Raw genomic sequence first — 22,025 nt, 5'->3', positions numbered from 1 at the left:
TCCTCATTATTGTCTAAAAGAACAATGAAGCAGGGTATACTTTAGGGCAAGTCTAGTTTGTGACTGACAAGTTTCTACTCTATGGAGGTGTAGTGTCCCTCAGTTTTAGAGTCAGGTCTGTGATAGTTCCTTACCTCATAAAACTAAGATGGTAATGATGGTAGCATAAACCTTAAGATGGTAACTAGCTATGTCCAGCTCCTGAATACAGTTTATGGTATGGGCTAACTATGACCAACTAATCACTAGTACAGCCTCCAGAGTTGTCCCACTGTTTTAAAATGCAGCTGCAAAACATGCACACTTGTGGATGTGGATGTCTTGTGGGTTTGCACAGAAAGGTTTATTTACTTTTTTTATATGAAGAACAAATCTTTAAATTTAAACCACTGTACTCCATTTTGCAGGATTGTACATTTACTCAACTTTTTGACTTCGACTGGTGGGGCTACAGCAATCAGACATAATAGGACTGGAGGAAAAAAAACTGCCCTGCACTTATCTGGTCTCTAGAGAATCTGAGAAGAGTTGTTACAGTAATTGATAATTGTGTGTGGGTTGAATGCTGCGTGCTTGTTGATAATGACTCCCCGAAATCAGTGCGCTCTTCGCCACTCGAGCATGAGGACATTGTGTTCACATTGCTCTCAGCTCCTGCACGCATGTCCAAGATGCCTATCATTGCTCAGATCAGCAAATTATGCTGTGTTGGCTGATAATGAACCCTCCACATCCCACTGTGAGCTCATTTTATTCATGAACATGCCGGATGGAGGTAATTGGTGAAGAGTAAGTGGTCAGTGACGCTGCAACTCATTTCACTCAAAAATGGCCCCTATATCTCCGCTATTTGAGAGTCCATTTCCTGAATGTGAAACTGCAGTGCTTTCCATTATGATACATTAAGCATGAGCAAAAAAGCCAGGAAAAACATTTTAAGGTTTTCCCAGGTGCAGTATAAAAGCATTCGTGTACTTGCGTGATATCCCTGTTTGTGCACTTTGCATTTGACTTACATGGTGTACGGTATTTGCAGCAAAATACACAGCAAGATCTCTGCAATTATTCTACGTTGACGTCAGTTTTAGCTCGTGTTTGCACACATAAACAAGTCTGATTAACTGAAAGATAGAAGAATGTAAACTGCCAGTAAAACAAATAAACACTCTCATTTCTAAATCTCCAGCAGGAAGGAAAATAATGAACTAACCAAAATACTGTAAGCACTCATCATAAGGAAAATAGGTTAGTCAAAGCAAAATGCATGAATGACAAGTAGGACAAGCAATGGGAATGACCTGCTGACGCATAAACCTAAACACAGTGCGTGTTTTATCTTCATCTGCTACGATCATATCATGTAGAGAGGGGGGAAGTAAACCACATGTCATGTGTTTGTACTCTTTGTCCTGCTTACCAGCCCTATGATTCAACAGTAAACTGAAAGATTGTTAATATAAACACCAACAGATGAAGGCCCCAAGCTGTAAGCAAAACGAGCTAAATCAAAATTGAATAATGTGAAACAGACATTTTTATGTCACTGAGTAATACAACTGACAGCAATTTATGCTATTTAGTTGACCAGATTAAGGGAAAATTATGCTTCTTGGTATTCTTGTTCATTACATTTTGGGGGTTGGTGGTAACAAACAGCAGCTTGGCCAAATTATTACTTAATTTAAACCAAATCGTAACTTCAAACTTCACGTGATACATAGACACTGGTAGGCCAAATTTTGGAGGTTGGCACGTAAACTGTGTAAACTGACATGTAAACTGATGTGTAGGCTTCTAAAATTTGAGCATATTTTCCCATGAGGACAACTTCACAACGGGGGCCCCTTGAATCCGGGACCCTCCTGCTAACCACTCTGTCACCATGCTACCCAGAGTACTATATACCTTTGAGATAATAAATAATTTTACTTTTAACCTCTATATGAGCTTTCAAAAACCTTAATAACTTTTGGTGTGATTAACCAGAAGTCATGAACCATAATAGTAATGAAGGCAAATTTGGTATGCTAAATTAGGCTAGAAACTAAGGAACTGACCTAAGAAAAGACTAAAAGTAGGGGCACAGGGTGATGTATGACATCTAAACTATGAGTCACACTATGGACATTGAATTTATTTGGCTTATTTACCCACTAGACATCACAAAAAGTGTACAGAGCTAATAAGAGTGATAATTACTCAAGTTACACAATATTAGAGCCATAGTTAAGAGTTTCCTGAACACTTAATTTTTTTCCCTTTGAGTCCATGCTCCGCGAGTCGGACCACAGTATGAGAATTGCAGGTGTAGAGAGATTATCAGTCTGTTAAGGTCTGGGTGGTGGTTTCACCAGACAGTTTAACTTCAGCAGATCTAAGTTTCTCCTGACAGCTGTGTGGAAGGTAGATTTAACAGATGGGGGGTATATGGATAAATTAATGGACGACTTGACTGAATTAATGATTTTTTTTCCTTTGCATTTAAATGAGAAAAAAATACAATCAAGGATCAACCCAAATCACACTGCTGTCATGCTGTTGAAATGATCCTATAAATTAGGATAACATAGGCTTATGTCACTAATGCATCCACCATCTTAGCATTTCCATTTCTTTAAAGTTAACAATACAGGGATCTAGTGTAACATAACCAAACATCAAGGGAGGAAAGATCTCGTTCCATTGCATGATAATCTGTTAAAAGGCTAAGCAGAGTCTTCTTAACTTACAGGTTCTTTGTTCTCAGTCTGGTGGTAAGGAAGTAAAAGGCCTACCAGGCCAAAGGGGTAGAGCTATGTACACTGCAACCAGACAGGTAACAGGATATAATGTAAGCTGGTGTAGTGAAGCCACAAAGGGTTTTGAACTTGTGATTTTAACACAATTAAGGCCTCAATATGTTTGTTGTCTTGATAATATTGCATCAAATGGACATAGAGTAAAACTAAATTGATTTTGTTACATTACAGTAACAGGTTATAACTGTTTAATAACTACATTAATAAAAAAATATTACACTTAAAATGATGTCAAGTGTATTAAAATGGGTTTCAACAGCTAAAAAAACAAAAGCCTGCACTGCAAATGTCTTTAAGTAAAAGGAAAAAAAGAAAATATATCCAAAATACAGTACTATACTCTCAAAATACTGCCGAGAGTGAGAAAGGTGATGTAATGAAAATTGTGATGGATAGAAGATGAGGTCAAGCAGTGGACCATATGTCAACAGAAGCTGTCGTTGTTCTTATCAGTCACCCGCATATGGTTGATGTTGAGCGCATGTTTCTTATGCTTGTCCTAACCAAGGACAAGTCGATTATGAATATTTCCACATGTGCTGTAATAGCAAAGCAACCAGTCTGCATGTGTCCCTCCTTGTCTTTACTAATCTTCAAGAAACAGATGCTATGCACGAGCAATGTGTGAAGTATTTCTGAAGCATCGAATGCATAGTCAGAGGACATCGCCTGATAGCATTATTAATGTTTCTGGCATTGTTCCATAGAAGCTTTGCATTATTATTTTCTCCAGGAATTCAGCTTCCTTTGTCATTGTTGGCTGGAGCTGTGAGGTGCCAGACTCCCTCAGCCAACTAATCTCAGCATCTGTGTGCCAAGGGAGCTGCTTTACTGAATAGTGCACTCACTTTGATCCTCATTATCAAACGTTGTCCTTTTGTAATTGAGGAGCTTAATTAAAATGTACAATAATTTGATGGAGAGCATGGGGGGAATATTCAGTAGAGATGAAAAACAATCTTCTCTATCCATCCATCAATCCACAGTTGCTGCTCTGTATTTTCCTGCACAGTGCCAAACTGATGGCCTTTAAAGACAACATGCAGGATTCATATGTGTCCCCTGTTTTTTTTATGTGTCTTTAAGGAGGATAGTCCACAGTTAGATAATCAGCTTAACTGACCATGCTTATGCTGATAATGTTTCAATTAACTGCTGTGGTTTCAGTGCTCAGGCGCTCATGAAGCAGACAGCCAGTGTGTGCACACAGTCTGAGAAGATTAGGTAGAGAGGGGCCTCCTTTCAAGGTGGCCATGCAGACGGCTAATTTGAGAGTGAATGGACATTTTCTTTGGCCTGGCTGTGGAGTATGCCCAGTTGGCTGTTCAGCAGAGCTGTCCCCATCTTGCTCTCTCTCTCTCTCTCTCTCTGTCTTTCTCTCTCTCAGGCTAAATTAAAAGAAAGTTTGGTGTGAGGTGCAGGGGCTCTGCCAGGAGCCTCACTTGTCTCCGAAGTAGGACACTAATTCTGACCACTTGCTGAAGAGGAATGAGGCCCTTCTCTCATTAAAATCAGAGATGCTTGCCTTTCAAAGCGCCATTTAACAGTTTCGTCATCCATTCGCTTAGCCACAGACGCCACATTCCTGACCACAACCACAGCACCTCCTCTCTTATTACTGCTATTATGCTCTTACTGTCACCCCACCTACCCTCTCATTTAACCTTTTTGAGTTTTATAGCAAATACAAGAGCCCAAACTGCCACCTAAGATTGTGCACCCTCCCCAATCCCCTCGGGGCTCTTGAATAGCCGCCACACCCTTGGTGCCAGGGCAGATTAAGCCCCTCAGCACTCTCTTTGGCCAGATCTGGGTGTTACATAAGAACAGGGCATGCTGGTGACTCTCAAAAGGTTTTCCTCTCATGTTTAAAAGCCAGTCGAGCACAGTGAGACGGCAGGTGTTTACAGTACAGCTCTGTCACTGGAAGTGGGTGGTCAGCTAAATGTCTGTGACTAATTCTACATGACAGTTAAGCATATCAGACATCAAAATTTAAAAAAAAGAAAGAAAAAGAAAGAAAGAAAAAGAAAAAAGAAAGAAAGAAAAACAATATTAAATAAATTAAGAAATTGTTTAATAAAACCATTATTGAAAAATATTAAAAAGAATATTTAAAAATTTTTATTTTTTAAAAACAAAAACAAAATAACAACAAAACAATGCCTATAAAAGAAAATAAATAACAGGAAATAAAGCGAATTTTTGACTGAAAATTGTCGGCTGAAGCTTTATCTTATAACACCTGCCTTTTTTTAACAGAGCATATTCTAAATGGTTACATTTTAAACTAGATTTCACACAAAAAAATAATAAAGCAGTTATCCATGGAGTATTATAAAAGAGATGCAAATGAGAGTATGCAGTAAGTAAGTAGTATTTTTGAGGGTAATGTTTCACATAGCTGCAGGGTGTGTTAAAATTGCTTCCTAACTAATTCACTCAATGCAATAATTTTCTTTTGTGTTTATTTACCTTTATAACAGTAAGCATGACTAATGTTATGAATCAATATAATCAATGAATGAATTAAAATTGTATTGATTCATTCATTTTAAGACGTATTGATTTCTGTATCGTTTTCTCTCTGTGTTTGTCACCCTGTTAATTTCTCTGTATTCATTTTTGCCCCATTGTGCAAAACACTTTCATTCAAAGTAGGTCTGGAAAATAAATAAATAAAAATGACTTGGACGTTGCTATAGAATGAAGACAAATAGCTAAGCTATTAATGAGGATAAAACTGATAAATAATACTTAAAATCACAAGGCAATGTAAATAGGAATAGAGAAATTGATACAGAACCAAGATCAATAAGAAATATAAATATTTAATAATAGCAACTGCATGAATGCAGGACCTGATGTGAGACATACTTACCCAAAAGCCATACATGCTCATTGACCTTTAGATTTTTGTAGGTGAACTGCTCTGACTGCCACACACAGAGAAGCAAAGCACTGCAGGCATTCTCCAAAGGGTCCAGTTCACCTTCGACAGCATTTTCCTCCACCTCACAAAGGTCTGCAACCTTCAAAATCTCCACATTTCCTTTACGTCACGCATGTGCAAAGGTGCATTAAGTATTAAACAATACTAACACCAAAATAGTCATGTAGAAAATTGTCATTCAGTAGCTTTATTTCACAGAGAAATACTTCCTAAGAATATCCTTTGTAACTGGATGAATTCATCATTCAATTAACTTCTTTATTGGTAATAAAAAAGATACAAAATATATTTTAAGTTTCAAATAATGGGCTGAAAACTGTGCTCCTTCATGATGTGAGAGTACAGAGAGGAGAATGTGAGCTTGGTTATTAATATACACAGCAGCAACAGCAGGCATAGTGTTGGCTAATGTGGGTCAAACGTGCTGAGTGCACGTGAGTGAGGCAGAGTAAACCCCACCTCCCTCATGTCCTGACACCACCCGGGGGTGGTGGGGCATCTTGAATCAGCTGTGAGTCTGAAATGGCCTCTGGTCCATCCGCATGCTACATGAGTCCTGAACACGCTCTAACTGCAAAACCACAGAGAAATGAGGCATGCACTTTATGGCGCTATAATGGGAATGGTTTCTGTTTATGAACATTTAAGATTTATAGCCAGTGCCTCTAATGCAAGGACAGGAATGTGGTGATTCTGGTCTGGCCTCCACTTTTGCACTTGAATGGATGGAGAAAGTTACTGTTTTAAAAACAATGTCACAGACTCAGTGTACTGTTGAACTTGCTCTACATACTCAGTGTGCCCCTTCTAGCACTTGGTGTTCTCTCAGCATGTTCTGTTACACTTTCTATTCTACTGTGAGTCTGGCTCAAATAATATTTCCTGCGATTGGTTCTAATGGGGTTTATGGACTAAAATGGCATAAGGAAATGTTTTGATATGTTTTAAAAGTGCATAGAGTAAAGTATAAGTGAATGGTAGCTGGTAAGGATGCAAAATTAATCCTGCACCGAGCTTTTGTTTGGGAACTTTTGATTGCATTGTATTGTATTGTTTCCTCAGATGTAATAAAAATCTAAATGTTCAAGTCTTTATGATTACAAAAAGGACTTCTCGTTCACATTGGCTTAAGAACTAAGAGCTTAGCTGTTGTGTTTTTGTTTGTTTTACCCTGGACACAGTAGTGAAAGAATAACTAGGTTCTAGATACAGAGTCTGTATGATGATGTCTATCTCTTAAATGTAAATTATTTGCGATATTGTTATGTATCGTTGAATCTTCCTCATGAGTGAGAGAAAAGTGGAGTAGGAGACCATCAGATGGATTGGGGGTGACTAAATGGAAGGTTGGTGGGTTGATCTCTGGCTGCTCCAGTCTGTGTGGCAAAGTATCCCTGGGCAAGATACGGACTCAAGTGTTCTCGCCAATGCATTCATCGGATTTTTGTAAAACAAAAAGTAAACAAAACGAGCTGCATGATTCAGGTTAAGTGATATAAAAACAACAAAATCCATTACCAGGGAAGATTCTGTAAAAATAATGTGTAGAGATGATAAACTGACAAAGACCTATGTAACAGACACAGACTAATTACAGAACAAGGATAGGTGAACTCAATCAGTCACTGATGGCTCAAAAAAGATCAGAGAGAAGAAAAAGCACAAAAAACCACATGCGGACCTTCAAAATAAAACAGAAAGTAAACTGAAAAAAGGAGCAAGACCAAACTGTGGGGGACAGACAGAGGGGAACACAGGAGACACGAAAAAGGAAAATTGAGGACAATAATAGGAACCAAAGATAATACAAGGAACATGACTCTATGAAACTAATACTTTAAACCTAACCAGGAACATGTTTTTGTGGTTGCACTGTTGCCTAATTTATCTAAAAATACCTCCAAACTCTATTGTGTTCTAGGCTGACTTTCCTGCAGTGAAAGTCCTGTCATGGAGGCCAACATCAGCAGAAAAGCCTCAAGAATATGATCCCAAGTTCACCGCAGGACCAAAGCCCCCAGCTGATTAACTCTGATTGAAGGTCCTGAAATTACCTCCAGACTCGGTCGAAATAGTTGAGGTTTAATGAAGGGCAGCTAATGGGGCGGAGAGCTATGCCTGCATGTCATGCATTGATCGGATCATGCAGGGAGCAGCATGCAAGTTTATTTCTCCCTGACTGATGTAAAGCTTCTTGTTCCGTTTTTGTGGTGTGGGCTGGCATTTTTAATTCTGACACCTGATGATGTTTTTATTAGAAAGATAGGAAGAGGGTTTATCAGCAGCTGAAACATCTTTTCTCGGCCTCATTTAATTCACATCCTTTTGGTCCCTGCACTGTTTGTTGCCTTCATGATTAAAAGCCTCATAACTGGAGTTGTTTCATCTCCTCCCCTCTCCAGATGGCAACTATTTGAATAGGCATGCAAAGCTCTGATCAGCACAGGCCATTCACAACAAAAGAGAACAATCAGACATAGAGTGCTGTGCTGCTGCACAAAGGGATTCTTGTATTTAATTTGGATTTTCACCACCTGTTTACAAGAGGAAAAAAGAACAATGAAACTCTAGATATTTTTAAAAGCTTACTTGGAAGAGGATCAGTAATCCTATAGCTTATGACTGTACATTCATGTGTCTGCATTCATTTAGCTCAGTTGTATTTTTTTGTGCATTTTTGTGATTTTTAAGGAGCTGGCGGGCGACACAGCCACCATCATCTGGCTGCAGTAATGTCTTAAAACACAAAGAGCCCCATTCAGAGATCTCTCGGGCCATATCCCACACCCACACAGTCAAAAGGACACACGGACCCATCCAGCACACAGCCTGGAGTTATTATGGCGAGCAGTGTGTACTTACACAGCAGTAAAACATTCACAGAAAATATTCAGCATTAACAGAAGGGTCAGAAAAGCAGAAATGAGAACAAAATGATGGAGCTTCTATACAAAGACCTGTCTCCCTCCTGCTGTCTCATACGCAGTGATTTAGGTTCATCAAACACACACAGGAATTATTCCTACAGCTTACAACAATATTTTACAGTTTCAACTATCCGAGAAGCTCGAGGCTGCACATACCTCGTGTAAGATGAGTCTGGTGCCAGGAGCTTCCCTTGGACTGGTCTGTCAAAGATGGAGCCAGCAAAGAAATCAGAGGCAGACAGAGAGGCCCCAGTGTCTGCGAAGTCCACACCGAGGCAAACAACAGGACAAAAGTACTAAAGAGCAACTTCACTCATTTTTACTAAAAGTAAAAAGCTGTACAAAACCCTTTTCCTGCTCCAGAGTTTGTACAGGTTTTAAAGGAATAAATAACTTTAGTAAGAAAAAAGGAAACTCTCAACAGCTGAGTTGCATTTTGAGTAATTCAGGCACTTGGTTTGAAAGATTTTGAAGACAAAGTAGGCATGTTGTTATACATATGTATGACATTCAGGTTAGATTGATATTTCATAAGTCATAGCAAAGCTATGCATCTGGAGTGCAAAGGCTGCCTCAACATTCCCATAATCCTAAGGTGTTACATATGGAGGACCAAAGCAGTCAGTCAATCAGTCAAGTTTATGCCACAATCACCTGAGGAGTGGACTTTCCAGCAAATTCACTCCAGCTTCAAACAGTCTAACACAAAGACAAAGTACAAGAGTTACACCACCGACTCTATAGATCTCAGTTAGCATGCTAAACGTTAAAGTTCATGACTGCACAATTAGAAAAAGACTGAACAGCACGACATGTTTGGAAGTGTCACCGAGAAGAAGCCGCTTCTCTCATGGCTGGTTTTTGTGTGCAAACCTGCATCTGTATAATCCACAGGACCTCTGGAACAATGTCCCGTGGACAGATGAGACCAAAGTGGAGATGTTGGCCACAATGCACAGCATTATCAGCACAAACAGCTCAACTGTCAAAGCACAGCAAAGGAGGGTTGATGATTCAGGCTTGTTTTGCAGCTACAGGGCACTTTGTAGTCACTGAGTGGACTATGAATTCCTCTATAAGTATTCTAGAATCAAATGTGAGGCCATCTGTGAGACCAAAGCTTGGCCCAAATTGGGCCATGGAACAAACTCAAAGGATGTAAGGAAATCTACAGCTGAATAGATTAATCAAGGTGTTGCAATAATAGTCCAGTGAAAAAATGTTTTCACAGGACCGTGTTTGCCTTTGGTATTGGCCAGCTCGTTTTATATTGAAACATAAAGGAACTGTAAAAGAAAATACAGAAATACGAAATAACAGAAAAGAAAATATTCTATAACTTGTATCTATGTATCTAGTGCATTAAATTGGATTTTTTAATTATTCAGTAGTTAGTTTTTTTTCCATTTTGGCACCTTTGGTCCTTGATTTTACACTTGTGTCATTCCCACAGTGACACTTGATTTATTCAGTGTATATTTCAAGGTTGCAAATCACCAAAGGCCCTGGTATAAAACACACAGGCACTTTCATATTCCCACATTGAACCACTAACCCTTTAAATCATAAACCTGAAATTTATATGGGTTTGCAGTGACTGTGATAAAGTGCGACACTTCAGCCATCAATACGTCCTGCAGCAGCCCACGACACAGCGCAATGCAGACTTTCTTCACTTCTGAGAGCTGCTGATTCTACTCGTAACCCCACACCAGTGCAACCGAGGCAGGGTAGTTGACTTTACCCATGAAATATTCATAGGAAGATGTTTTAAAAACACTTTGCATTTATTTAAAGTCACCCACTCTAAATAATGCATTGTGTGGTGTGACATTGGAGAAGGCCATGGTTGGACAATGAAGGGTAATTAACAGGCAAGTGTGCTAAAACCTTTAGTACTCTTCTCTTCCATACGTGGTATTTGAACTTAATTATCATTATTCAAAAGGCAGGCTCACAGGAGGATAAAAGGGAACAAACAAACTCTGAAACTCAGTCAAACAGCAAGGAAAGAGGGGTACACAGCTTGCTGCTTAACCAAAGAGTGCAGAATTAAACTACATTTTTCCTAATGTGCATAACTGAGCTTTGTCACGCTTGTAGTCATTTATAAATCAGACATATGGAACAAATCGTTAGCAAGTTGTTAAGGCAGTCGCTGCTGTAGCCGAGAGACGAAACTAAACGAACACATATGTCTGTAGTCAGTGATCACTGCCATTTGGAAATAGGACGGCTGATATTTGCTGCTCAACAATTATCTGAAGTTAACTAAACTCCAGTCTCTTAGCACACAACGCCCCCTGGTGACCACAGATAGAAAACGCAATCACAATCTGCATTAGAAGTTGTTGGAGGGGGTTTATTATAAAAAGCAACAAATCATTGTTGTACAAAAAGTCAGTAGAGAACACACTGTGGTAATGTGCAGGGGTTTGTATTATGCCTCTAAGCAGACAGTGATAGTGTTACCATCCCTATTTAATCAGTAGTTCCTGGCGTCACATTATTATTTCAATAGGTTAAACAACACTTAACAAATTCAGTCTTACTACATTGAACAGAAAAGCTTTGAAGACTAGTTTAACACTTTGCTGTCATTATTTCACATTCTGTCTGTAACATGCTTCATTCCACGATGAAACACGTTTTCACTACCTGGCATATTCTGGATTCAGGGATGTTAATTCATACATTTCATATGCATGTTCATATTTATGTACTTGTATTTAGCTTAGCTGAACCTCCTGTTATTGACATACAACTGCCGAACATTATCTTTCATACAAAGAGTCTGGTTGAGGTTTAACATTCAAATCCCTGATCAACAGAGAGAATACTCTGAATGAAAGTTCACTTCTGAATGGCTCCGTTTCCATTTGCAGGACTTTTAACAGTTCGTGGAGTCTTTGTGTTTCCTTTCACTTTCTCTACCTTGTCTTTTTTAACCTCCTCCTTCTTTGACGCTGCTGCAGTGGCCTCGTCCTCCTCCTCGTTTTCCGGCTTAGTGTTGACCTTCCTCAGCTTGTGTTTTCCTTTGATGGGAGTGGAAAAAGTCAGCGAAGACTTGATGAAGTCCAGAGGGAAGATGCCCACGTCTCCATCAAAGCGGTTCTTGGTCACTTGCAGGGATCTGCGGCCAGGACACGTCACCAGCTTCTTTTCCTGCAGTATGAGGACGTTGTCGGCCTCTTGGCTGGCCTGGAAGGAGTTAAAAGTCAAGACGTGTCTTACTTAAATTGGAAAACTGCAGATTTGAGAAGAGAGCAAGCGTATATGCATTTTATTGAAACAGCAAGTCAAGAGATGTGCTTATTTATTAAAATGTTTTTAATGTTTTTTAAGAATCAAAATAGAATGATACCCATGCTATTTTGATGAGTATGAACAAAATTATTATTACTCTCACAATAACAACCTATCGATGCTGTGATTCTATTTTGGCCCTTTTAGTTCTCCTATTAAAATATTTTAATTTGCGAATGCCAGATAGGGGAAATACCCACAAATAGGGTACATTTTTGCTGACCAGGTCACTGGTGACTGTGACAATGTTAAGAGGATAATTAAACATTGTACATTAAATGTACAGTATCTGTCTGCCAACAATTTGTCATTTTCAACTGTTCCTTCAGTATTTTCTACCAGACTGAACTGAAACTCTCACTGCCTTACCTTAGCAGAACCAAAGATTGATGCCGTTTGCAGTTCTCGGTCATCCTCCTCTTTCCTCGGATGAATGATCAGGGTGACATGACAGGAGCTGTTAGTGGCAAACTTCCTGAAAACCCCGATAATGTGGTCCTGGACTGCAAACCTGAGGTACATGAGAACATTGTATTTCCATACAGCATTAACACACCAATAACATATATTTTTATGACAGTATGTTTGCACTGAAGCACCGCAGCAATTTCCTAATGTTGTAAACCTGCTCAACATTTGGCAATAAAACCCTTTCTGATTCTGATTCTGATTCTGAACAGCACTAACATGACATCATCACACACCAGATAAACAACATTTTTTTTATCTTACTTGTCTACTGAAAGGTTTTCTTGTCCCATCATGAACTGTAGATTATCAATGACGACATGGTTGATATCATAGAGGTAGACAGCATGTTGCATTGTGTCCAGCACTGTCCTGCAGGCAAAATTGGACAGGAGTCAGAGGGTCTTAGACCATGTCCACACTAATATGTTTTCGTTTGAAAACGTATCTTTTTCTCTCCGTTTTGGCCTTCTGTCCACACTGAGACTGCGTTTTTGGTCAAGGAAAACAGAGCTTTTTGAAAATGCTCGCCAAAGCGGAAAGGCAGTGTAGACTGCATAAACAGAGACTTTCGGAAACGATGACGCATTTTAGTCATATGATGCAGTCATGTAACCAATTAAACTAAGATAGCAGAGGGCATTATACAGCAGTTATTTTGTTTGCTCTCAATTTTGACAGCCCTATTAAAGATTAATATCAGTTTGTACATGCTCCAGATAGCTTTTCTTCAAATTCTTTAATTCTCACTCGCTTTTGCAACTTTGTACTTTTGTGTTACTTGCAGCAACAACTCCACTTCATTGTTAGTCCATTTAAAAAACTCATTTACTCATTTAACATTTACTGACTGAGCAACCACACTCCAACAAGAAGTGATCAAACTATCAAGATTATGTTAAAAAACAAAGCAAACCTCTTCAATAAAAGAACTTAATGGATCCCTGAAGTACTAATAAGACTTACTTGATGTTCTGCTGCCCATGGAAAGTCATGAAGTAAAGCGACAGCTCTTCAAACTTGTCTGCCCAGAAATCATACTGTTCCAGGTTCTCCTCCAGCCTCTGCATGGCGAACTGTGTCAACATGATCTTGGCTAGACGAACATTGTTGATCTCAAAGCTGCCCCACAAAGTGTTGACACCCTGCATGCAAAGGTCCAGGGCCAACTCACTGATAAAGGTGGTTTTCCCACTTCCAGTAGGACCTGGTAAAGAAACATCATGATTGCGTACTGGGTTAATAAAGCTAGTACTTGTACTTTATATTTAAACTGGTAAACTAAAAAGCCATCATACTTCCAGACACTTTAATGAAAAGTAAAAACTTGGCCAGCTGTGAGTGTTTTACATCCTCTTCCTTTAAAGAAAGTATGCGGTTTGATTTTTTTTTTTTTTATCAAATATTGTGGCTGAATTTAAGTCAGCCTATCTCCGGTTCAAGGTCCTTGAGCAGTGCTGCATGACTTCCACAGCTTTTTAGCATTAATTCAGCTAGGTAATGCAGTGGGTCAGTGTTATAACAGTGATGATTCAATTTAAATGGCACACAGTGGGACACCAGGAAGTGGATTTGTTATTCACATGTTTGAAGTTCCATGATGAAATTGCAGATATAAAGAAGCATGTTGGGACTTTCACTGACTGATCCAAAAATAGCCACAATGCTGCAGAAGTCAGAAAAGGGAAAAACAGGAGCAGTTTTGAAAGTGCTGCAGCACTGACAAATGAGACCATCTTGAAGAAGATATCATCCAAACTTCAATCAGGTATGGTTTTTGTTTTGTTGTTGAGTTGTGAAACTCGATCACAACTCAGGGCAGAACAATAAAAGACTGAATTTAAATCTGCTTGCTTACAAATTGGCTTTGATATTTGGCTACCTAGACGTGGTGGAAGAAAGATCCATTATCCACAGAGATATTGATTATATGATGCTATGAGTTTTGTTTGTATCACTTTTAAAAAGGGAAGAAATGACTTAATTTTGGTTATGATTTCTTGGGATTTAAAAAAAAACAACTAATTAGTTCCTGAGTCTTAAAACATCATTATTAGTAACACAGTACCTGTAAAAACAGTCAGCTCTCCCTTGCGGTGTCCCTTCAAAATCCTGTTGAGCTCAGGAAACCTCGTCCACTTCACTCCAGCCACCTGATCTGTGTTGACAAGCTCCCCGTAAACGTCCTCTCTGAGCTGCTTGAAGGACACTATGGACTTATGGGCCGCTGGGATCGAGGCTTTAATGATGTTGCTTAAGTTTTTACCTCGGGCCAGAGCCTCCACCGCACACGGCCGGTACTCACCGGGCCGCACAAGGGAGCAACGCCTGATGCCCAGCTTGCGAGAAAAGCTCTTTGACGCCTCCCAAGAGCGAATGTCTCCCCCCAGCCACAGAGTCACCCGCTTGAACTGCTCCAGGTAGGGCAGCAGGATTGGAGGAAGGCAGCTGACCCCGCGAGGAAGAGCAACACTCGGGAGTCCTGTTGCCTGACTCACAGCCATCGTGTCAAACTCGTGACCCGTCACCACCACCTCCGAGTCCAGACGTCCCACAAGAGGGAGGCCAAACAAGTTGTAATAGGAGTTAGACTTTGGGACTGTAGCTTCATTATATGTGACTTTGTCAGTTTCTGTTCTTTGAGCTGACAGGAGCTTGACCCCTTTTAAAGAGGAATCAGGTCCACCAAACCAGGGGAAAACCAGGCTTTTGGTTGGCTTGAATAATCTCACTCCAAACTTCTTGAGGGTTGCATTGGAGATCTTTGTGATCTGAAACAAAGCATTGACATTACTGCGCCAGATGACACTGTAGAGGAAAAGGTAAGGTCTTGTACATACACCACCATATTTAACAAAATAAATATATACGTTTAAAGTGACTTTACATTCAGGTACTAGCAGTCTCAGAGGATGAGAATGGTTGTGTATGTGCACATATGTTTGTCACAGAGCTGAGGATGTGTGTGTGTGTTAGTTGTTGCCGATCTTTGTAATCAGTGCAGGGAGATGTGTGGTGAGGGCAACAGCTCTGGGGAAGCTGTTCATGAGCTGCTCGTGTCATCTTTTGAATTAAGAATCACAAATTACACAGAATAATACCTGGAAAATGGTTTTAATCAGCTGAGCTTCATCCTCTGGGAGGTCAGTGAGTGGCACAGAGGTGGACCAGATCCTCTGCACCTCTCTCAGCTCCCTCTCTCTCTCCTCCTGCTCCTCCACACTCTCCGGATACCCCAGAAGCACATTAGGGTTAAGGGACTCTTCCCCGTCCTTCTGCATCACCTCCAAACAGTCCTGGAGGTCCTCCCAGCTCCCCTCCACCAGCGTGTCCTTGCACAGAAACTGTCCCGTGGTTTTGTCAATGAACAGGGAGAAGACCTCCTTCCTGGTTGACAAATCCACAAAGATGCTGGGAATGTGGAGGCAGCTGTAACCATCGTGGAAGGGAATATCTTTGGAGCGTAGATACTGTTTGATGTCTGTGACTGTGACTGGGGTCACAGGGAACTCTAAAGTAGATTTGGTGTCTTTTTTATAACCTCTGGTCCCAGTGTGTGTCAGGAAGTAGCCTGTACCCCAAGGTATTGGAAATGGCCTGTGAAGCAGCCTCTTTGCTAGAGGTCTCAAAAATGGAGATGTAAGACATCCTTGGAGGAGAAACCTTGGAGCTCCCACCTGCAAGAGACAGGTGGAGCTCCTCAGCAGCAAGCCTTTCCACATTGGTTATGTGGTCAGCACGTTGAACCTGCAAAAAGACACCAAGACATGAGGAAACCAGCAGCCTAATATAGGAAAAGCACAGCAAAGTTTTGGGGTGACCTAGACAGTCAAATTAAGGAGAGGCAGAAAACCGTTATTTTCTTGTCAAACGGAGACGTACCGAACATGAAAATTATCATGGAGGCGTATGAAAGCATCACTCAAAAGTTAGTGGCGTTTAATAAAACATGAGGCTGAAAAAGAACAACTTACAGTCTCTGATATCTGTCCTCCTCTCCTCCCATGCTCCACTCTAACCCGGGCTTTTCGGTGCGTTTCCAAAACAAGTCCGTGTGAACAATACGGAAGACTAGATATTCGGAAAGCTAGACTAACACATATTTACCTTTTAAATTATACTTAACGTGATCATTTTTATAGTAGAAAATAAATGTAATGGTTGGACGTTTAATTTGTCAACGAAAAAAGTCTTCTTCTAGAAGGTATCTTTTTTTGTTAACCGTTATGTCAGCTATGCGTTTCACTCCGGAACTTGCTACTGACGGACAGCGCTGTGTACATGCCCGTCAGGTTGTCCTCTGAGAGCCTTGTTACCGTTTAGTGTGTTTGACTGTGTTATTTTTGTGCAGCAGTAGAAAAAGAGCAGATTAACGATGACTTCCAGAGGGACACCGAGTCGTTTTTTGAGAAGTGTCCTTCAAAATGGCGTCGGTCGGTACGTTTGCCAGCTAAAACGCATCTCCATCGTCTTCTCCAAAAAGGCTCAGAGTTCGTTGGGAGCCAGGTAAAAGAAGTCTTTGATAGTTTATGTAGACAGTTCCTCTAAGTCACGGCCTTGAAAAAATCTAAGAGATTACTTGGTTTCCTGATTAGCACACGGTTTATTGATTTAGATCTTGTAATTATTCTTAAATTAGATCCCAGTCTATTATGTTGACGTTAGTCTTGTACCTCATTATTTTTCATTAATCAGCCGTCTTTCCCGGTGGAGGAATCCAAAAGATGCTGTAAGCCAACAGCAGGTTAAAAATCTATTTGTCATAACGTCATAGCATACAATATGCTCATCTGCCGCTTCATTAGGAACACCCTTTCAACTACTCGTTAATGCAAATATCTCGTGAACAAATCACAATGGCAGCAACCGAACACATGTAGACATGGCCAAAGACCAGATGAAGTCCAAACGAGCATCAGAATTTTGAAGAAAGTTAAAGATGTAGACGAGCATCTGTGAACGCACAGCACGTTAAACCTTTGAGCAGATGGGCTACAGCAGCAGAAGACACCTGATGTCACTCCTTTCAGCTGAGAACAGGAAACTGAACCTACACCAAAGCTGGACAATAGAAAATTGGAAATGATGCAACATTCGAATGGAAGGGTCAGAATTTGGTGTAAACTACATGAAATCATGAATTGTAGCTCAGGAGGCAGAGCAGGTCACCAACTGATCAGAAAGTTGGTGTTTTGATGTCCGGCTCCTCCGGTCTACATAGCGAAGTATCCTTGGGCAAGATAATGAACCCCAAGTCGCCTTCTGATGTCATGTCACAGAGCTGAAATCCTCTCAATATGATTTCATTAACATGACAGTGAATTTATTGTACTCACATGGTCTCCGCAGTCACTGCATCTCAATCTAATAGAGCATCTTTAGTAGCAGGAGCAGTAGGTTTGCAACAAGGATGTACAACAAACAGATCTGCAGCAACTATGTGATGCTGTCATGTAAATATGCACCAAAATCTCTGAGGAATGTTTCCAGCACCTTGTTGAATCTATGCCACAAAGAATAATACCAGTTCTGAGGGCAAAAAGCGGTCAAACCCAGTACTGACAAGGTGTAACTGATAGAGTATTTTAGAAATGGCCCAAAAATGTGCAGTTAAGCAGGATTTTTGCAGTTCCTATTATAGCATGTAGGCTCAAATGCACTACCTGCTTCTGTAACACACAATCAGAAAGCCAGATGATCATCACATTCCTGTGATATGGATTCAGGGATCATAGTAGAAGAATCTTTTAGCACTGGCAGTAGATGTTGACAGACATCACCAACAGCCCTTTATTGTTCAAACGCCACATCATGATGCTAGCAGCAGTTACATTTGCAGACTCTCAGCAGAATTTTTCACTGCTCAGAATAGTTTCTGACTTCATGACTGAATGTTCTGTGACTTCAGTAGCCTAAAGATAAAAATAATGTTTCTGTTGATTCATTTTAAGCTGTTTATCTGCTTGCTAACACACAAAATAGGCCAAATACTTTACATTTGCATTATAATAGTGAAAGGGTCCCGCTTCACATTAACCAATTAAAACATCCTGTGCTCTTCTAAAATTGTATTTTAAAGAAAATGTTTTTTTAAAAATTCATATCTGAAAATTGCAGGGTGATGTCTGTCATCTGGAAAGATTTTTTTCCCCCAAGTTTGTTTTATTATCAGTTATTTAACTGTTCATGCATTTCTTTTTCTTTTTGAAATGAAAAGTAGCACAAAGCATAAAATTAAATTATATGATTGTCATTTAATTTTCCATTTTATACAGCTACGCTCAGACTGTGTGGTTTAAACAAAAGTATAATAATTTATTAACCAGTAATGAAAATAATTGGCAGGTATGGCTCAAAAAACAAACAAAAAACTCTGTCACCCTTACCAAACTGTAATACCGGTTAACCTGCTTTTTCAGGGATTTCATCGAGGAGGGAGTTGTGGATTATGCCAACAAGAACCCTGGAACTGTCGTCTATGTGTCTCCGCAGTCCTGCAGAGTACCAAAAATAGTTGCAGAATACTGTAAGTGCCCACAGCTCTGTTCGAATCAAACCTGAATAAATTTACTGAAACAATGGTGAAGCAGAGTGACAGTGAGATTTCTGAATATATATCATTTGTTGATGTAGATATAAAGCAAAGAGAGAAGGAGTTAAGATTACAAGCTTCTGTTAAGGAGTTTAAAGGTAATGAAATTATAATAGAGAGCAACTGAATGTTTATTAGAACATTTATTATATTCCACTCACTAGACTCTGAACTGAGTAATCGATAATGTATACTGAATAAAAAGATGAGTACCAAAATGAATGGTAATCACGTAGGAATATAGTCATGACTCTCTAGAGATGGTAAGCTTTCAAATGCTTCCAAACTAACCATCACAGATGTGCCTGACTAAAATAAGATGAGATAAGACTTAACTGATTCCATCCAAAGTGTTCTGGATGTGGTGTTTAGAGCTGCCCACCAATAGGTTGACAATTGAAACCAGCAACTTGTTGATGTTATAGGTGACCGAGTTGATCATACAGACAGTTGGTCTTACAGGTGCACCCTGTTTATGTATCGTCTGTAAACCATACAGACTTGGTTTAGATTCTCCTGGGTATAGCCTGTGGTATGAGGTTTGCTCAATAACGATGTCTTGCTCTAACTGTTTGAGACAGTCTATCACCCTCTTCCTGTAACAACTACCTGGTTCTCATTTCAGGGGCTCATAAGTATTTTTGTCACTGTGCAGCAACACAATTTTCTCATGTTAGTCTTTCTGGTTTAGCAAAAGCATGCACCTACCCTTGTCTGCCGGAAGGATGATAATGTTGTTATTACTAAGCGATGTGAGTGCCTTCCTCTCCCCCATGTTGATGTTGGATGCTGAGGACATTTTCGTCCCCAGTTGCTCTGCTTCCACATCTGCAAAGTTGATGTTTTGAATTGCTGTTTCTGTAGCTGTGATCAATTCGACTATCGGAATTTGCCTCGGCTTTAAATTTAACCCTGGAAGGATGTTTTTTACTGTTTGGGTGAGTTTTCTGTCAGGCAAATTTTTCCCCCGCTTTCCACATCCTCGGTATGGCATCCTTCTGTCTTCAGGCTGTTGAGGAAACTCCATATTTGGCTATGCAGATGTACTGTTCATAAGATTGGGGAAACCTGCAGTCAGCTGAGACTGAAGAAGTCACGTGGATGGGGATGAAACGTTTTCCCCACTGAAAATGCTACTTCCAGAAAAAAAAGAATCATCTTTTCAGGATTTCCTTACCTGTATGATTGAGCATGCATCAAGGCATATTTTCTAACATTTCTTTCATATTATCTGAAAACTCCTTGAACCAGATTCTTCATATTTTTAGGGTAAATATCTGGTACTGTGGCTTTATCAGTAAGGACATTTATAGAATGATGGATGCTTGAAATCTCTAAAATATTTGGATCCTGGATCTCTGACAGCAAATTTGGAAGTATTGTAGAAATGAGAATTTTGCAGATAGGGAACTGATATTTTATTTCCAGCTTCTCATATAGAAGGCATGTAATAGTCTTTAACCCTGTCACGCCAATTGTATCATATTTGATGAATTAATATTTTAGAATTCTTCATCAGCAAATATGAAACAAATTAAAAGTCACATATGCAAATTAATATTTCATTTAATTTTTAAACATTTTGTCAGAAGTTTTAATGAACACTCCATTTTCAAAAAGCTTGAGTATGGATAAGGTAGATTTTTCATCCAACTTCACTGTTATAATACTCAGCTATGAAACCATGTGCCAAATCCAAATGAACATTTTTAGAAACAGACAGTTTGTGTTAATGTTATATCCAAAATCTGTTGTTCTGTCTCATTTTTACTTACTTAATAAGAAGCACGAAAAGTAAACTGCCATAAAGCAGTCTTAGATACTGTAGGGGGCAGTATAACATAGGTAGAAGGTATTGTTGTTAATGTTAATGTTGTAGGTGTCCTCTTAAAAGTCGCATATATTTTCCTTTTTTGCAGTAAATGGCAACGTGAGGGAAGAAACCATCACGAGCAAAACGTCTCAGCAGATATCCGAGCTTTTGACTAAGCTGACCAATCAGTCCGGTCTGGAAATCATCCGCATCCGCAAACCCTTCCACACAGACAGTCCCAGCATCCAGGGCCTGTGGCACCCTTTCACCAACCGGCCCCCGTCTATTGGCCCCATAAGGCCACAGAAACCAGATTTTCAATAAGGACTAACGAAAGAAAATGTTGAACTTCCATTTGTATTTTTTGCAATTTAAATTAAATCACTGGTGAATAACAGTTTCTGCATCGGCTTCCTTTTGATTTGTTTTCCTGGATAATACCACACTGTTGTCTGATTTAAAAAAAAACATTTTTTTAACCATCTCCTTCTGTTTGCAGCAGAGCCCACTTGAAGGAAAAATGCTCACAGTTCCAGCTCTAAATGCCACATTTGAATAGACTTTAAATGGATCCACCAGAGCTTTGTCGGCGGGCATACTAAAGAGCAGATAACTGTTTTTAAATCTCAAGGTTATTTAAAGATTTGTGTAATAAGTGCCGCAGATGGAACTTTGAAATAAAAAAACCCAACAACTTTCAGATGTTGATGTTTAAATACAGATTTTCTTTAGAGGTGGGTTTCAGCACATCGAGAGAAATCAAATCACTTTTTTTTAATTTTTTTTTATTGTCACATCACATGTGCAGGCACACTGGCACAGCACATGCGAGTGAAATTCTTGTGTGCAAGCCCCACAAGCAACAGAGATGTGCAAACACAACAACACAAACGAGCAAAATACAAGAATGGCCAACCTGAAACTAATAAATATATGTACAATATATAATAGTGTATGCATTTCTGGATGTGTATACTAAATATTTTCCTACGTGTGTGTGTGTGTGTGTGTGTGTGTGTGTGTGTGTGTGTGTATACACATTTTTACAAATTAAATAGTAAAAAAATAAAATAAAATAATAATAATAATAATAATAATAAAATATATAAAATAGACAGAGTTGAATATGTGCAAAACAAGTGGCATTTATATACAGTGTGGAGTGCAT

At 39.5% G+C, this 22,025-nt stretch overlaps 2 protein-coding genes across 2 annotated transcripts; one reads left to right on the top strand and one right to left on the bottom strand.

Annotated features, from left to right (window-relative positions):
- Positions 1–11,015: 11,015 nt before the first annotated feature.
- On the bottom strand, positions 11,016–16,488 carry twnk (twinkle mtDNA helicase). Its single transcript, XM_085416932.1, has 7 exons — positions 16,427–16,488; positions 15,554–16,199; positions 14,521–15,223; positions 13,419–13,659; positions 12,717–12,824; positions 12,354–12,495; positions 11,016–11,879 (listed from the first exon to the last, which is right to left on the bottom strand). The coding sequence occupies exons 2-7, from the start codon at positions 16,172–16,174 to the stop codon at positions 11,532–11,534; spliced, it is 2,163 nt and encodes a 720-aa protein (XP_085273058.1). The 5' UTR covers positions 16,175–16,199; positions 16,427–16,488; the 3' UTR covers positions 11,016–11,531.
- A 210-nt stretch (positions 16,489–16,698) lies between these two features.
- On the top strand, positions 16,699–21,254 carry mrpl43 (mitochondrial ribosomal protein L43). The gene is made up of 3 exons (XM_085416933.1): positions 16,699–16,958; positions 18,872–18,978; positions 20,964–21,254. Exons 1-3 carry the CDS (start codon positions 16,828–16,830, stop codon positions 21,179–21,181), a joined length of 456 nt encoding a protein of 151 aa, XP_085273059.1. The 5' UTR covers positions 16,699–16,827; the 3' UTR covers positions 21,182–21,254.
- Positions 21,255–22,025: the final 771 nt, after the last annotated feature.

Source organism: Rhamphochromis longiceps, linkage group LG8 (genome assembly GCF_057381845.1).
Source record: "Rhamphochromis longiceps isolate RC_006_pf linkage group LG8, R_longiceps_female_GT1.1, whole genome shotgun sequence".
In the NCBI taxonomy this organism is placed as follows: domain Eukaryota; kingdom Metazoa; phylum Chordata; class Actinopteri; order Cichliformes; family Cichlidae; genus Rhamphochromis; species Rhamphochromis longiceps.
This window is presented reverse-complemented; position numbering and strand designations above follow the sequence as displayed.

What these genes read in the sequence shown, in the direction of transcription:
- mrpl43 (XM_085416933.1), top strand. Translation starts at nt 16,828, where the DNA reads ATGACTTCCAGAGGGACACCGAGTCGTTTTTTGAGAAGTGTCCTTCAA. An exon ending in CAGAGTTCGTTGGGAGCCAG is followed by an intron (nt 16,959 to 18,871) that starts GTAAAAGAAGTC and finishes CTGCTTTTTCAG; the next exon opens with GGATTTCATCGAGGAGGGAG. An exon ending in AAAAATAGTTGCAGAATACT is followed by an intron (nt 18,979 to 20,963) that starts GTAAGTGCCCAC and finishes CCTTTTTTGCAG; the next exon opens with TAAATGGCAACGTGAGGGAA.
- twnk (XM_085416932.1), bottom strand. Translation starts at nt 16,174, where the DNA reads ATGTGGAAAGGCTTGCTGCTGAGGAGCTCCACCTGTCTCTTGCAGGTG. An exon ending in TGATTAAAACCATTTTCCAG is followed by an intron (nt 15,224 to 15,553) that starts GTATTATTCTGT and finishes GCTTTGTTTCAG; the next exon opens with ATCACAAAGATCTCCAATGC. An exon ending in CATGGGCAGCAGAACATCAA is followed by an intron (nt 12,825 to 13,418) that starts GTAAGTCTTATT and finishes TTTTGCCTGCAG; the next exon opens with GACAGTGCTGGACACAATGC.